The 15,548-nt window shown below is 31.6% G+C and overlaps 2 protein-coding genes across 3 annotated transcripts in view; both read left to right on the top strand.

Moving 5' to 3' along the window:
• Nucleotides 1–15,548, top strand: part of LOC124369605 (frequenin-1) — a 211,177-nt gene that overhangs the window by 100,069 nt on the left and 95,560 nt on the right. The window lies entirely within an intron of this gene.
• On the top strand, nt 9,475–13,039 carry LOC124369594 (E3 ubiquitin-protein ligase MARCHF5-like). Of its 2 annotated transcripts, none has more exons than XM_046827648.1 (3): nt 9,475–9,573; nt 10,764–11,413; nt 12,443–13,039. In XM_046827648.1, exons 2-3 carry the CDS (start codon nt 11,057–11,059, stop codon nt 12,914–12,916), a joined length of 831 nt encoding a protein of 276 aa, XP_046683604.1. In that variant the 5' UTR covers nt 9,475–9,573; nt 10,764–11,056; the 3' UTR covers nt 12,917–13,039. The 2 variants fall into 2 exon arrangements, with proteins under 2 accessions (XP_046683604.1, XP_046683596.1); XM_046827640.1 differs by having other exon boundaries at nt 9,480–9,615.

Genomic DNA, 15,548 nt, shown 5'->3' on the forward strand with positions numbered 1-15,548 from the left:
ATGTTTCTTTGAAAATATTTTGGTACATTTCATAACTTAGTTTGAAAGTACTATCAGGAGGGGAAGATTTATTGATACACACGTACAAACAAACACACTTCGGTTGTCAATGACAAGTGAATTTATGAGAGTCGATAGCTGATAGACTACAGGAATAGATGTATGGCTCTAGTGCTCTATTACAACTTATAATAATGTAAGTAGCGGTATATCTGTGAATCGAGTGCTGATATAAATAAGACGTTAGATCCGAAACGAATTTTTATATATATATATATATACATTAAATATCAACCAAATATAGGATTACTAAGTGTATGCCTAGACATACCAGCGAAATGCTGGTATCAGTAAACTATCGTTTATCAATTATGTGATAAAAACTATGTTTATACGATTTTATGTATATTTGTGTCCTAAGTAATTAAATTAACAATAATATATTTGTAATATATAATGTGTTCCATTGAGGAATCAGTTAACTCATATTTATTTAATAATAGGACCGAAAAAGGACTTAACAAATATCCCTCATGCAAATCAATTGTTTGGTAAATAGTTATTAATCTGGCTGGCTTTGAATTAAATGCAAATATTTAAACATTTTTTACTTTTTCATATCGGGTAACGACGTATTTTAACACAACTCTACCAATGTCACATTTTAAAATAATTAACGAATCCACAAAATATAAGATACACAGTATACATACTTAAATTTCCCTTTGACATTATTTATTACATGTAAAATATTCAAGCGAGGAAGTAACATTTTCCTCTGTAAATCGTAGGATGAGGCATTTTTGTCTCCTAATTATTGTTACTGAATAAATTTCATTTTAAAAATAAAATATTACAAGTTTTAGTTATTATTTTTAAACTTTTATTGATTTAATACGAACTACACTGTTAATAACCAATACACAGTACTTTAGAAACGTTTACTGCCCAAATAAACACACTTGTTATGCTGACGCAACTGTATTTCAATCGGACACGAGATGGGATAGGAGTCAGCTTCAGCTTGGATTTAGCTGCACAACATTTACCTCTGGCCGATGCTCACTTTATCTCACTTATTTATTGCCGGATCGGCATTTTAGTAATAAAGGTCCATACAAATCGACTCATCCCGAACTTTATTCATTGTTGTACCTCAGAGAACTGTGGTGTACTTCTTTTGGGAGAAGATTTATGGGAAGGTAATGGTTGAACAATAAAAAAATTGCTCTAATATATATTTTAGTGTTTTTCTTTACCATGCACCTTGCAGTTTTTCATTTATATAGGAGTACTAGGCTAGCTAAAGTACTAATGTTAACACTCTCAGCCTCACGTATAGGTTCACGCTAGCTACTCATATTTACACTTAAAATATAGTAACATAGACGCTTGGTTGAAAATGTTGTACATAATGTGTATTAACGACTGTGAGCTGTAATAAAACTACTAGAACATAAGTGATTTTAGCTTTTCATATCAATTCTCACGGATACACTATTACATTTTGGAACACATGTTCAGAAATTGCAGGTAAAGGTCAATGTCATTGTTTTGTTTTGGTTTGAAGCAATTTTAATATAAGTGAAGTGTATATTAAGTTATTTTAATTTTAAGTTAAGGTCAGGTATGAATTGAATTTATGATAAATTTCTCTCCATTTAAACATAGCCTTAGTTTTACCATTGTGTTCAGAAATTATTAGTGTACGAATAATCAAAATAAAATATTGAATTTACTTTTTAAGGTCCAAAAATTGTATTCCAAAATACGTTTTTATTTCATTTATGTGAACAGTTATTTGAAACCATGGATATAAATATCGAAAAATCGCCATATTACTTATATACTACTTCCATCAAATTAGTTACAATAAATGTGGCGTAAAGTAGGTAATGGAAATTTTAATTTAGCAAACCCATCACTATCGATACTAACGATCTAAAATTTTGAATGTGCGAAAAAATATCAGATTGCCTCAAAAGTTTTCCCAGAAGAACGTTTTACTTTCTTTTACATGTTCCATTGTAAGCGCTGAAATTTATGACCAGCGCTCATATCACACATCATCTTGAATGATTTCATAAAAATATGATTAATTAGTTCAACGGGTTATAATCAGTATTTTTGCCCCTACTGCCATGGTTTATTGACTACCGTACGTTATTATAATAAGAGAAAGCTGTTTGTTATTAGTGTACCTATTATTATCAAAAATGTAAATCTTTTATGATGAAGATATGGATCTCGTCTCAAGTTCAATTTTCAGCGAGAGAGCTTAAAGCATAATAGAAAAGGGTGTCAACAAGGATAGCTGTGAAGTAATGAACAGCACTTCAAGTCCCGCAGCATTATACATTCCGTGTCATGCTTTCACCACTATCCCTGAATAACAAGGGTAAGTAGGATTACAAGAGTAAGGTAGTTAGTACACACTTCTTGTCTTGTCCAAAGACATTTTTGGGGAGTAATTTTTTAATTTTAAGATTTTTAGTTGAATTATACATCGTTTTTGTGATTCTTTTTCATTCCCATTTCATTTGTCTCAAATATTCATATAAATTACTCACGCAAACTAAAAATAATAAGTTTTTGTAAGATTTGGGAAATTTATAGAACTTTTTTTAACTTTTTTTGGATTTCATAAGGTTATAAAATAGTGGCTTAATGTTGTAAGAAATCTTATTTAAGTTATCGAAGACCAGTTGTATAGTCCTGAGAAATATTATAATTGTGATGCAATATATGTTAACATGATAATTTCTAATTTCTAATTCATTCAAACTAAACCTATACAGTCGAACCATGATAAGACGAGTTTCAAGAGCTGTGGAAAAAATCGCCCTATTAAGATATTCTTAATAAAGAGGTTCTTTTTATCAAGGTTTAATACCGCCGTTATTCGTGTTACAGAGGTTTCTCCTCGCTCTAAAAAACCTGTATAAAATGAAGATATTTGTGGCCAACCTCCGTAATACGAATCATCGTAACGTAACTGAAGATATTTTTCAATGTTGGTCGAGGTTAAAAACAGACTGAAAAATTAAAACACACAATATCCAGTTATGTATTAAATAACTGTACATATGGTTGTAGAAAATTATACAAAATAGATCAATATAATACAAACAATATAAAATTACAATCAAGTCTTGAAAAAGTCATAAATCTTTTATTGTTTGCGTACATAAATAGTTACCATTTCCAAAATGGAATTTATCTTGAAAATACTTCGTGGAGTATAATTATACGAAATTTTTCACAACACTTTCATGTAAACAGTTTTTTTCCATGAAAAAAACATTTTAGTACATCAATAGCTTCTCTTGCATCTTTCGTTGACAGTTCAGGTTGATCACTCTCGTGCATCCTCCTCATCATCTTCAGCTACTTCATCTTCTTGAGGATTTAACACAGAAACCAGGTTATATCTCCACATACTGCTACATCATCATTGAAGTCAACAACTTATTCAAACTCCATTTCTTGATCCCCAATACTTCGCTATCTTTGCTCCAGTCCTGAAGAGAGGGATGGGTGGGGTGCATTAGCTGAGATTTGTGTTTTAACGTTGTTTTGCGTTTCCTTTACTGTTTTTTTTTTTTTAACTACGTACAAATTTTTTTAGTCTTAGCCCAAAACACAAAAAGTCCGTCTTATGGAGGTTTTATCTAATTACTACGCTGTATAGAGGTGTTTTTAGCATTGAGCGTTACGAAAGTTTTGAGGGGTTCGAAAGTTTGAAAAAATTTGTCTTTTCGAGAAATTCGTTTGATCAAGGTACTGACGAGGTTCGACTGTATGAAGATAGGAGTATTACCTGAATCTAAAAACTTTTTATAAATCAGATTCAAACAACCAAATGTTAAAAGATAGTGGCATGAAGAATAGAAAATTTTTATAAATGGTAAGTAATAACAGCACCTTTTATTTTTAAACAGTTTTCAATATGTGTCAAAGTTGAGGATATTCACCTGAAAAACCTTTGGAAGGGCTTTAGATTTTTATAAATTAGCCACTATGCAACGTAGAATGAATCCAACGGACTATTATAATGGAAATGAAGATGCGGGAGGGTATAAATTAGTTATTGGAATCATGCCATGTGGATTATGGTTGGATGTCTCATAAAGTGTACTAAAAGCTCACTGGTTCTTTTTTTGGTAGCACAAATCGTAAAAATTGACAAGGTATGCAGATTGTAGGTGTCTAAAATGATGGTTGTAGTTTTCCAAAATCCATACTGTATATCGTCTTGAGTATGTATTATAGAACATTTATTAAGGGAGTAGACATGTGGGGACATGTATATATATATGTATGTATATGCCTATATATATATATATATATATATATATATATATAGACTCGTATGTATATATACTTCCATTTGAAAAGTATTACAGGGCTTCATATTTTAAATGAGGATTGTGCGGGATATGCTCTTTTCAAATTCTAAATGAGGAGTGTGCGGGAAGAATGATGAATGTCTTTGGAACACAGTTATGATAAAACGAATATTTTCGTTTAGAAACATATTTGTCGTTAAGCTAAGACCTGAATATTTGATGTAATAGATATATCACAAACTGTTACACTGTTTGAAATTATATATATTTAAATTTTTACTTCTTTAATTTTTATACTTTATTAAGATAATTTGTAAATAGCTGTTTTCTTTGGGGAAAACGATGAATCTCTCATATTTTAGGTGAAAAACGATAGATAACATCAGCGTTTTTCCCTAAAAGTTAATTAGTTTTTTTGTAGTGTGTGCAAACTAAAAAAATTAAAACAAATTCCTGTTGTGTTAAATAACTTTACCCAATTTTTCATTATTGTTTGATCAAATTCAATCACTATAAAGAGTGTGGGTTTGGCTCCTGCCTCCCTGATTGCGTTGTACCAGTCTTGAGCGGGGTTTTCCTTAGAATGAGTGTTATGCCTCTACCACTCTCCACGTAATATTTCTCACGCTCTGGGAATGGCATAGTGATAGAGCTTAGGGGAAAAAACATAGTGAATATACATGTGCATAATATTCTTATTTTGCTCGCTGCAGGAATCACAAAATATGTGTAAATGTTTTACATCAGAGGGTAAAATGTTAAAAACAGTGATGAAGCATACTAGTCACTTCATTAGAACCTTTACTGCGATTGTTTGGTCATAGCAAAATATTAGGTATCGCCTGTATTCATTGCATGGATATTAAATAAAATTATGATAAGCTGCCGTTTGTAGTACACCACATTTGTTGAAATATTGGGCACTGATAAACATTTTTTATAATTAATAGTAACAGTTTCATGATCAGTTTTCTTAGAACAAATTTTACAACAAACACGCTTTCTGTCATAACATTTTTGACCTTTTCTCTGATGTACCTCAAATTCCGTTTAAAAGGTTTTCAGTTGTTGCAAATTTTGAATTTTTTCAGGACTAGAGGAATTTTGTAACATAATATCCAACATGCTCTTGTTCCCTGTAGTCTCATCACACTTAATACATGTATCTGATCGAGGATAACCGAAAGCAAAACTGTGTTCTGTTTAAAATATTTGCAAAAAACTATTATAGGATACTACATTTTCAGGGCATTTTTTCTTGAACATATCGTACAGTATTTTTGTAATGCAATTTTCAAAGATTGAAAAACATCATGTATATTTGTCTTAGTTTCGTCAGATATCACATTGAGTCGATTTTTATGTTTTCCTCTTTCATCAGTTAAAACCTTACCAAGGTTGCTTAACTGCTACTAGATTGCTTGGAGGCGCCTACCGGTTATTCCATATAGAGCCAAAAACGCTTAGTGATAAACCTTTTGTTCAATTAATATTCCATCTCGATTGAGTCGAACTTTATACTTGAACGAATAAGAGTGCATATTTGAGTCATCATTATATGATCTTTTGCTACGTTGCTTCACTAAGTTAGATTCAATAAGACCAGCAAGGTACAACTTTTGACTATTCCTGTCGTTATGACAGTTACAGTTGGTTATAATTTTCTATCTCTCAAATTCAGACATATTTTGAAAGCACTAAAGATTTAGGCACTTACAGTTATTTCCAACTTCATGAGTTTGAGCTCTAATAAGCGGCATTAGTAACTCGAGCGTAGCTCTTCCCTTGCAAAGAAACAACACTACACTCACTATCCATGTTGAAGTCACTGAACACCCTATTAAGCCTCAAAAGCTGTATGAAAATTCACATCAAAATGTATTGTTTACAGTCTCAACACTAAACAGGAAACATACAAAACTAGTTGTGGCATGAAAAAAAAAAATGGTTGACACTACAACAGCTGTGATGGCAAGCAAACTCAGCGTTACACCCGCTAAAGGAGACTACACTCATCGTTCTTCCCGCAACACCGAAATCTTTTGTAATTAATTTGACTACTTTCTCTTCGTTTCTCCCGTAAATAAATTCAACTACTATAAACCTTTTTTTAATAAAGTACTTATTGCTGTTGCAAGCTAAAAAATTTATAAATTCACCTTCATCGTTTTTCCCGGATGCCTACGGACACCGATTTTTTAAATTGCATGTGAAGCCATGGATAACTGGTAATTTTAAGGTAAATAAATTGTATGTACATTTTGAACTGTACTGTACCCTTGGTTAATTTAAATATTTATTGTATTTTAATGCAACATTTGATTTCGTATTGTAATAAATGCCATTTTAATGAACTGTTTCCCTCTGATTCATATCACAGCACGATATCAACCACTAGCCAACCAAAAATATCGATAAATTTTTTTGTTAAAAAATTTGGGTCATAATTTCAAGGATATTCTTTCATAAATTATATAGAAGTATTTATTTTACTAAAATATTTCACAAAGTGTGCACCAATATTTTTTTTATTTGAACAGTCTTTGTACATAAAGACTACCTTCCTCGTACATACATTTTGTGGATTACAGCTTTTTGTAATGTGAACATTAGTTTTTTTGTGGTTATAATGGTCCTTAGATAGCTTACATTACATCATGTCTTCAAACATATTCATATAAGTAGACATATGCAATTGGTTACGGTTTCAAAATATTTGATTACACAATAATTTTATACAGTAATTTTTGAATTTATAGAGATAATGATCAGCGCTTTTTAAATTTTAAACTATTATTAACAATTGTATATGCTGTCAATTTATATTGCATCGCCCTCACCCTGGCTGCTATCCCTCGTCAACAATAATTTACCTTACACAATGCATCAATTACGTCATCAATTCGCTTTGGTTGGTAGAATATCATACTAGCTTTGTAATATAGTACTGAGGAAAAATTCTTGAACATTAGCAGTAATTCACAGAATTTAAGAATTCAAGAGTAATTTAATCAGAAGTAACTCAGTTATTTTTGCTATTTTTCATAAATAAAACTACACGACTATTGGACAACCTAATCGTATTACATTGTGTTAAACAGAGACGATCCAAACTTACCTGCTCGGTAAAATGTCTAATGTACAAAAGTTTCGAAATTAGATCGCCATAAGCAGACAGCAGCAGGCAATGGTAGAAATGATAAGGGTGGAAATGGTGTCTGCCGTTGAAATATCTTTGTAGCTTCAACTTTTGTCATTTCCACTGCAGATATATTCCCGAATTGCTCTCTCACTTGTCCTTTGCAATAAATTTGGTGAAATATTGTTGGTTATACAATTAGTAAAATAAAAACTTATTGAAATTATAATGTTTATAATAAATTAAATATTTTAAAACCCTCTTTTGTATTAATTAAATGTATTGCCCCATTGCATAGCTGCCTTCGTAAAATTGATAAAAAACTAATAGGTATCAAGTATCAATAATTTCATGAGCTCTCAAAGTGCGATTTAGTAAAATAATAATATTACCAGATATTTTCATCGAATGTATAACGTTGTTTACTTATGATTTAGATACCGTATATATTTTGCATGGAATGCTATGTTTACTCCAGGTTTCATTTTTAAAATACAAATTTTATAATATCATTGCAAACCAAATTTCTCGATAATTTACTATTGATATTTCAATCATATTTCAAATCGCTTATAACTGTTAGTACTGGTATATATCTTTCTTTCAAATTTCATTCCTACCACTCGTTGAGATGGATGGAAGTTGAGACTGAAGGTAGCAGTTGGTAGTTCAACAGGTTTGCAAACGTAAAATTGTTTATCGTAGTAAATGTTTTATTTACAAATAAGTTGTTCTTGCATACGCTATACGTTTCATGGGTATGGTATATTATATGTTGGATCCATATTATTTGTTCCATAGAATGAAGATGTATGTACGGAAACTGTTTACAAGAATGTATTTTGACATAGGTACTGTATTTCTTTGAACTGCTCCACATTTACTCAAAAAAGGAACCTGTTTCTAACATGGCAAAGCTAAGATGGCTAATTATATCAACGATGTATTTTGCTATGCTGCAAAGAAATGCCGTGATTTAGTATCTATATAAAACATATGTTCAAAGTAAAGGGATAACGTTAAACTTGTTCCTTATAAGCCAATGATTTAGTCACTCAAATGAAAACTTAAAATCAAAATTCTCCGGAGAATTGGCTGGTAAGGGTTATAGATTGTTTGTTAAAATACCAAAATTTCATTTTTCATTACTTTAACTTTGTTTGCTTTAAATAGTTTAGGAAACAGTTACAGCTCTGATACTCTAAATGGTCATATTAATTATAAGTTTATATATGTTTAATTTAACTTGTTTGATGAAAACTGTGGTTAAATCACACTTTATGAAGTATGTTGGCTTTTCACCCGATCCGAGATATGGCGGCAACAATACAACACCTAATTTGTCTCTCACTCTTTGTTGCTCCCTTGTACAAGTTCGTGTACTCAAACTCCCACTAATGTTTAAATCCTGATATTTCTGGATCTTTTGCTATCATTTACCGCTTTTATTTCTATGTAGTATTTTTATTTTAAATTACTATTGTTGTCATTATTCATACTATTATGATCGTACTGGTTACTGCTGTGTTGTTTCTACATTGCAATTTTTATTCATATTTAATTTAACCTACTGAAACCCATGTTTGTAACACTCTCAGAATTTGTTTTCTCAATTATTTTAAACTATTAACGCATTTTTACTGTACAGTAATATTGTTGTTTTATGTTTATAATGAATTTTAATCTAAAAAAATCAACAACTGGAGCGAAATGGCGGAAATGTCTGAAAACAAAGTTGGAAGAACTGTTAGGGTTTACTTGTTTGTTATAGGATAAATATGATATTAGTATTTTAAAATTAATGCTACGAGTAAAGTAAGGTGAAATTACGGCATCAAGTTTCCCTTGAACTAGAGTGGGTACTTTCATTTTATTTCAAAGAACGCGTTGAAATTAAATATATACGTGTTTGAACATTTCTTTCGACTCTTTTTTTTACTCTATGGATAATTATTATTTATATTAAAATCAGATGATTTTAAGACACATGGAAGGAATCAGAACATTTATTCATAGTTTTACCGTTATGAAAATTAACTGTTTACTAACAAATATTTTGTAAAAAAAATTTAATACTGAACACAGGTAATTGCTAAACTTTTTAGTGTTTCTGCCTTAAATATTCTGGTATGTATCTTATCTATAATTAAAGGTAAAACGATTCAAAACTAACATACATTTTTAAATTATGCATGAGAAATGGTGTTTTAAACACAGTTTTTGTGTACATCAACATGAGACTTTAGGGCAGGAGAGTATTCAATTTGCGATCGTACGTAATTCGCAGAGCGTACAGGTGTGCATTACTTCATATCTACAAATTGGAGATCGTCAGAGTTGGCTGATTAGATGCCTTGGAGGGAAAGGGAACAGAGAGAAGTTCATAGACCTCATCAAAACTCTTGTCAGAACATAGAATCCATCCAACCAAAATGTTGATACTACCGTTATTCGTCTTTGGTTTGTAGTTGAAGTACAAGTTCAATATTGTACAACGTAAAGAAGAATGGTGATAAATTTAAAATACTAATAGGAATGATAGATACAGTAGCGTATCTAAACTCTAAAAATGGCCTTGGAGGTATCCTTTGAAATACATTTTAATAAATTGAACCAGACCAAATGATAAAAGTAGCCCTAATTTGAGGACTGAGAAGGTATTCATATCTAAAAATGAACCTTATTTTTAATATTTTTGGTTGTCATTTTGAAATGGATAAGACGTAAAAAAATTTTTTAAAAGGTTGGCTTAAAATACTTGTTCATATTATCTATGAGTACTCCTACGTTTACATATGAAATTTTCGTAATTCTAACCCATAATAACTGTTAACTGTGCAGAAACTAATTGTTTGGGTAGAAAATTATTTAATTAGTGGATAAAAATTGATTTAGTGGTTCTAGCTCAGAATACTGTTCTTTCTGTAAGTATGGAATGGGTGGTCTGGACACTCCATAATATATTATTATAATAAACATAAACATAAATATATAATATAATAGTAATATTATTATTACAATAAATTTTACTTTTTTGCTCGTATGTATTGCTACTCGATGAAGTTAATAATACTGTACGTGATGACGAATTTAAACAATTAATTATGAATTTAAAAAAAATTCTAAGTGAATACAGCAAAACTCTACATATACAGCATAAACATATGCAGCAGTATTTTTGCTTTGATAGAGTTTAAAAAAATAATTATAAACGTATAAATAGTACAATAGGCCTACTATCAAATGTTTTAAAGTTTTTTATTTCTTATTTTTAGGTTCTTCCCAGTCGTCTAAAATCCTTGTCTGAAACTTGTCATTTTATTGCTATTCGCTTCCGATAATCCATCAAAATAGTGTGTTATTATTCAACCGTATTCTTCAGAGCCTTCCAATCGTTTGGAAGTCAGTTAAGAAAAGTCCAAATTTAATTCATATTCATAACTCAACCACCGAATTACAAAAATAGACCCAGCAACTTTTTTCACTAAATATCACTTCAATTTTTCGGTTTTAATATCTTAATATCTGTGTGAGAAACGTTCACTGTCGGCCGGATAATCTCAACCAAATGTCAACCAACACATCAAGGTCCTGCTATATTTGCCTGGCCGAGGTTCAGGAGGACGAAGTGGACGAGGCCGAATGGGTGTCTCCATGTCGCTGCTCAGGCACTGTGGGTTGGGTACACAAGGCCTGTATCCTGCGCTGGGTACGTGTACAGGAGAGGCAGTCCTCCGATCCCGTCACCTGTCCTGCCTGTGGTACAAAGTTCATCTTGACCCCCGAAATGGGAACTGTCGTCCGTGCCATCCACTTCCTCGACTACTACTTCTACCCCTGGTGTAAACTCTACGTCTGTACAGTTATGAGCGTCATATTCTTCGACACCACGTGCACGTATATTGGCGTCTTCGTCTTAGTGCAGGTAAAGCATTGCAGTAGAAGTAAAATCAAATTAAAAAGTTCCAGTAGGTGAAGCAGCCATATTGTCTGTAATTTACACCAGAATAATTTTATTTTTATCAGTTTGTGGTGGTGTTTCGGTATATGGTTGGAATAACATTTTTATATTGAAGTCATAGTCCTCAATAACTTCCCTAAAGGAATGAAAAAAATGTTATCGTTCTACGAGGAGTTATAGTCATTAGAAGAAGGAAATATACGCAATTTTTTAATCAGGTATAAATAAAGCCACTGGATGTAAAAATGTTTTACTATGACTAATAATGTTAGAGCTTAGGGCAGTGACATATTCTTAATGAGTTAATGTAGGGCACTTAAATTTAATGAAAAATGAAACATAACTTAACATAATTCAATATTAAAATATTAATTGAGAAAAGTATTTTTTTTTTTTAATAAAAGCGAGTCATTCTCTGAAGTAACCTCTCATTTACGTAGTGTAAAAGTGTATCCGTATAGATCTTTGAAAGATTTTATTTGGGCCTAGTTTTATGATACGGCAATATTCCAACATCTCCACGTAATACTATCTTATACATGTTTCTTAGTTTTATTAAGATGTATTATAGGCTTGTGATAAAAGTCGATTGTATGAGTAGTAACCTAATCATAAAATATAGCGCTTTTATAGACAGTACCGAAATTAGAATGGAGAAATAAAAAAAAAATGTTTATGGGAATTTACTTTAAAAAGTAGAGGCAAAAAAGGATACATGGAGTGTTTTAATAAGATAGAGCCAAATTGCAGCAAAAAACTTGTAAATTTTGTATAGAGGATTTACACAATTACTTAATAAGTTTTGTAACTTCATTTAGAGTTTAAACTTAAGTAGTTAGCTAATGACATATGCATATGATTCCTTCCCTAACCTGAACTTGTGAGCTATTTACCGCATTTAATAATAACGCTTTCTTGTATAACACTAAGAAAGATACAAAAAAACTTTTAAAGTTATGATTGATCAACTTAAAAAAAATGCTTTTATTAAAGGGTTATGGTGTGGACGAAGCAGCGTCACTGCTGTACAGTATGGACATAGTAGAATCGATGACTCGTTTACATCTCGTCACTTACTCGCTCTTCTTGATCTGCTATGTGCCCATCGACGAGTTCCTGCTCCATATTCTACAGCGCAGCTCTAGAATTCCCATCTTGGGCCGGGTCCTACCCTCAGACGTCCCCGATCGGTACCGCTACCGGGGGAACATCAGTTTTGGAGACGAAAATAGTAAGAGCCCCATAGTCTTCAGAGGGGTATTTATCCCGGTAATGGCGGGGATCGTCGGTAACCTGTTCTTCCAATCGGTGGATTCCAAGCTGAAGAGGTTCCTGATTGGTGGGTTCACCGTCCTGGCGCTCAAGTCAATTATAAAGATGTACATCGTACACAAGCAGATGGTGAGGCGCAAAAATATGAGGATTCTACCCTTCGAACCTCATCCTTCGACGGAAAGACATGGTTGAATCAATGTAATTGTAAAATTATACTTTTTAGAGCAGGATGTCAATTGTCTTTAAACATCTATATGACAAGTAAAATATTTCTTTGATCTGACCAATAATTAAATTAAATTATTAATTAATAATAAATTAGTAATTTTTTATTTTATTTTATTAAATTAAATTAATTAATAAGTGTTAGATAGGGCTTCTTAGTCTTATAATTATATTGTCCTTCAACAACTAGGCAAAACTTCTAGTCATAGTTAGCTTTTAGATAACAACAAATTTTAAGTCTTTCGCGTAAAAATTGAAAATATTATGTTTGAATAAAAATAAAATGGTTCTCTTGATTAATGAGAAAAAATGCGTATTACAATGTATTACTTGACGGCAAACTATAAAATGAAGCGTAATTTATCACCGGTTTACTTTATTCATGTATAAAAAGTAAGTTTTACGGAGTTTGGACGGATTTAGAAGCTTAACTTTGAAAAATAATGTTTGATTAATGTTTAAAAAAATAATTTTTTTAAACCGACCCTTTTCCAAAATATTTTAAAACCTATAATAGTTATGAATGTTAGAATGCTATTTTTATAATCAAAACCTTTTTAGTGTGTAATATACCATGTACCTTAGGGGTTCATTACTAAAAGAAGTTTTTTAGCGAAAACAAGTCAAGAGTTTGACTTCACTGTCGCTTAAAACTTCTCTGACTCTACAGCTCTTGATAAAGATATAGCTATATGCAATTTAATATTAAAATGCTCCAAACAATGAATTTATAGCTTACATAAGGTTAAGAGTTGGGAGTGTTGTCCAAGTATTATCCTATAATATCCATCTTGATTGTGTTTATTGTAAAGTAACATAACATTATAACTTGCCTATTTTAGTATGAGGGACTCAAATATTTTCTGTGTTTACCTCATTAATAAGCAATGCAATAAAGTAATACTGGTGAGTAATTTTGTACTATAAGCACATTTTCTGAAAAGAAGTCTAAAACGGTAACATGTGTCGAAACACTAGTGTAGAAGACGTGCTACTGAAATCAATCTACTTCGAAATAAGAGACACAACAGAATATTGAAAACCCCGACCAAACTTAAGGCACCTGTGCAACTTGTGTTACTATAGCAAATGATAAAAATGTCATATGATTATGCTAAATCTATTCTGAAATTTGTTTATTTTGCAATGTTCCCATTTCTATCACAGTTATTCATAACATCAATGCAAAAAGTTTATGATATAATAATAAGATTTCATTTTAATCATAATGCACTCAGGTGCATTAATAATAATATCACCTTCATTATACGAAGATGGACCTGTATAACAGCGTCACGTTTCAATGATATTTCTATCAAGTACGAACCCTTATAATTCAAAATGCGGGACTATTGTTGTAAGCACCAGTGATGACTAAATTCAATTATATTACCAAAAGAATACGAAAAAAATCCATTGATGAGACGTAAACCCAATTTTGTGCCGATGTGGCGACCGTATAAATCTGTGAAGCAAAGTCGCTGACAGTCTCCAGTGAAAGTTACTGTGCAGATGTACCAACCGTATAAAACCGTGAAGCAAAGACGCTGACAGTCTCCTGTGAACGTTACTGTGCAGATGTGGCAACCGTATAAAACCGTGGTACAAAGTAGCTGACAGTCTCCTGTAAACTTTACTGTGCAGATGTGGCAACCGTATAAAACCGTGAAACACAGTCGCTGACAGTCTCCTGTAAACTTTACTGTGCAGATGCCTAGTCTACAGTACTAAGCCACGTCCTGCTGAAATATAGCTTCAATGCTCTAAGTAGAACCGTGGTTCTACTTTCATTCACGATATAATTATTAATATTTCCATCTTATAGTTGTCTGTAATTTGTAGTATAAATCATATTTCTTTCAGGACGAATCAAGTCATACTGCATATTACTGCCCGAGAGTTTTGGAGAAAACTTCTACATATGCGTTGCTTTCCCCGTCTTCTTAATAATGGCATACCTGTATGTGTATTTGAGAAGGTCAATTGATTTTTTTATAATAAATTATATAACAGGTTCTTCCTCATTCTCTATAATTACTAAACGCGTTACAGAGAAACTTTTGTTACATAATGACTTTGTTACCCAAGCCCAGCGCTGTGACCATATAAAGTTTTAACGACCTCGTAAAGACGTGCTAATGAGCATAGAACTTTCATGGGGATATGCAAACTGAATTACTTTCCGCCGACTGATTCAAACTTTTTAAAATGGTACAGCTTTAATCCTTTACATATTATCCATTATATTCTGTATAGTAAACAATTGACGTAATTCTCAGTTTGAAACATATTGTTGATTTCATACACGTATGAAACAAAGTTTTATGTCCTGTAGCTTACCTAATAGTTGTATTTTAAGAATCTCATTGAAATGCAATGCAGAAAATGAAATATTGAGTGAGGCCAAGGCCGGATTAAAAACATTGTTATTTGTAAAATATAGTAAACTTTTACTGTCACAGAGTTCCATAAACTATTCTGAGTTGTTACACAAAAAACGATACAATATATTATATTACACATACATTTTCTTGACGTTACATAACATGTAGAATATATTTAAAATACATTCTATATGTTGATATAATATAGTTTTGCG

The sequence above is a fragment of the Homalodisca vitripennis genome, chromosome 1 (assembly GCF_021130785.1).
Source record: "Homalodisca vitripennis isolate AUS2020 chromosome 1, UT_GWSS_2.1, whole genome shotgun sequence".
Classification (NCBI taxonomy): domain Eukaryota; kingdom Metazoa; phylum Arthropoda; class Insecta; order Hemiptera; family Cicadellidae; genus Homalodisca; species Homalodisca vitripennis.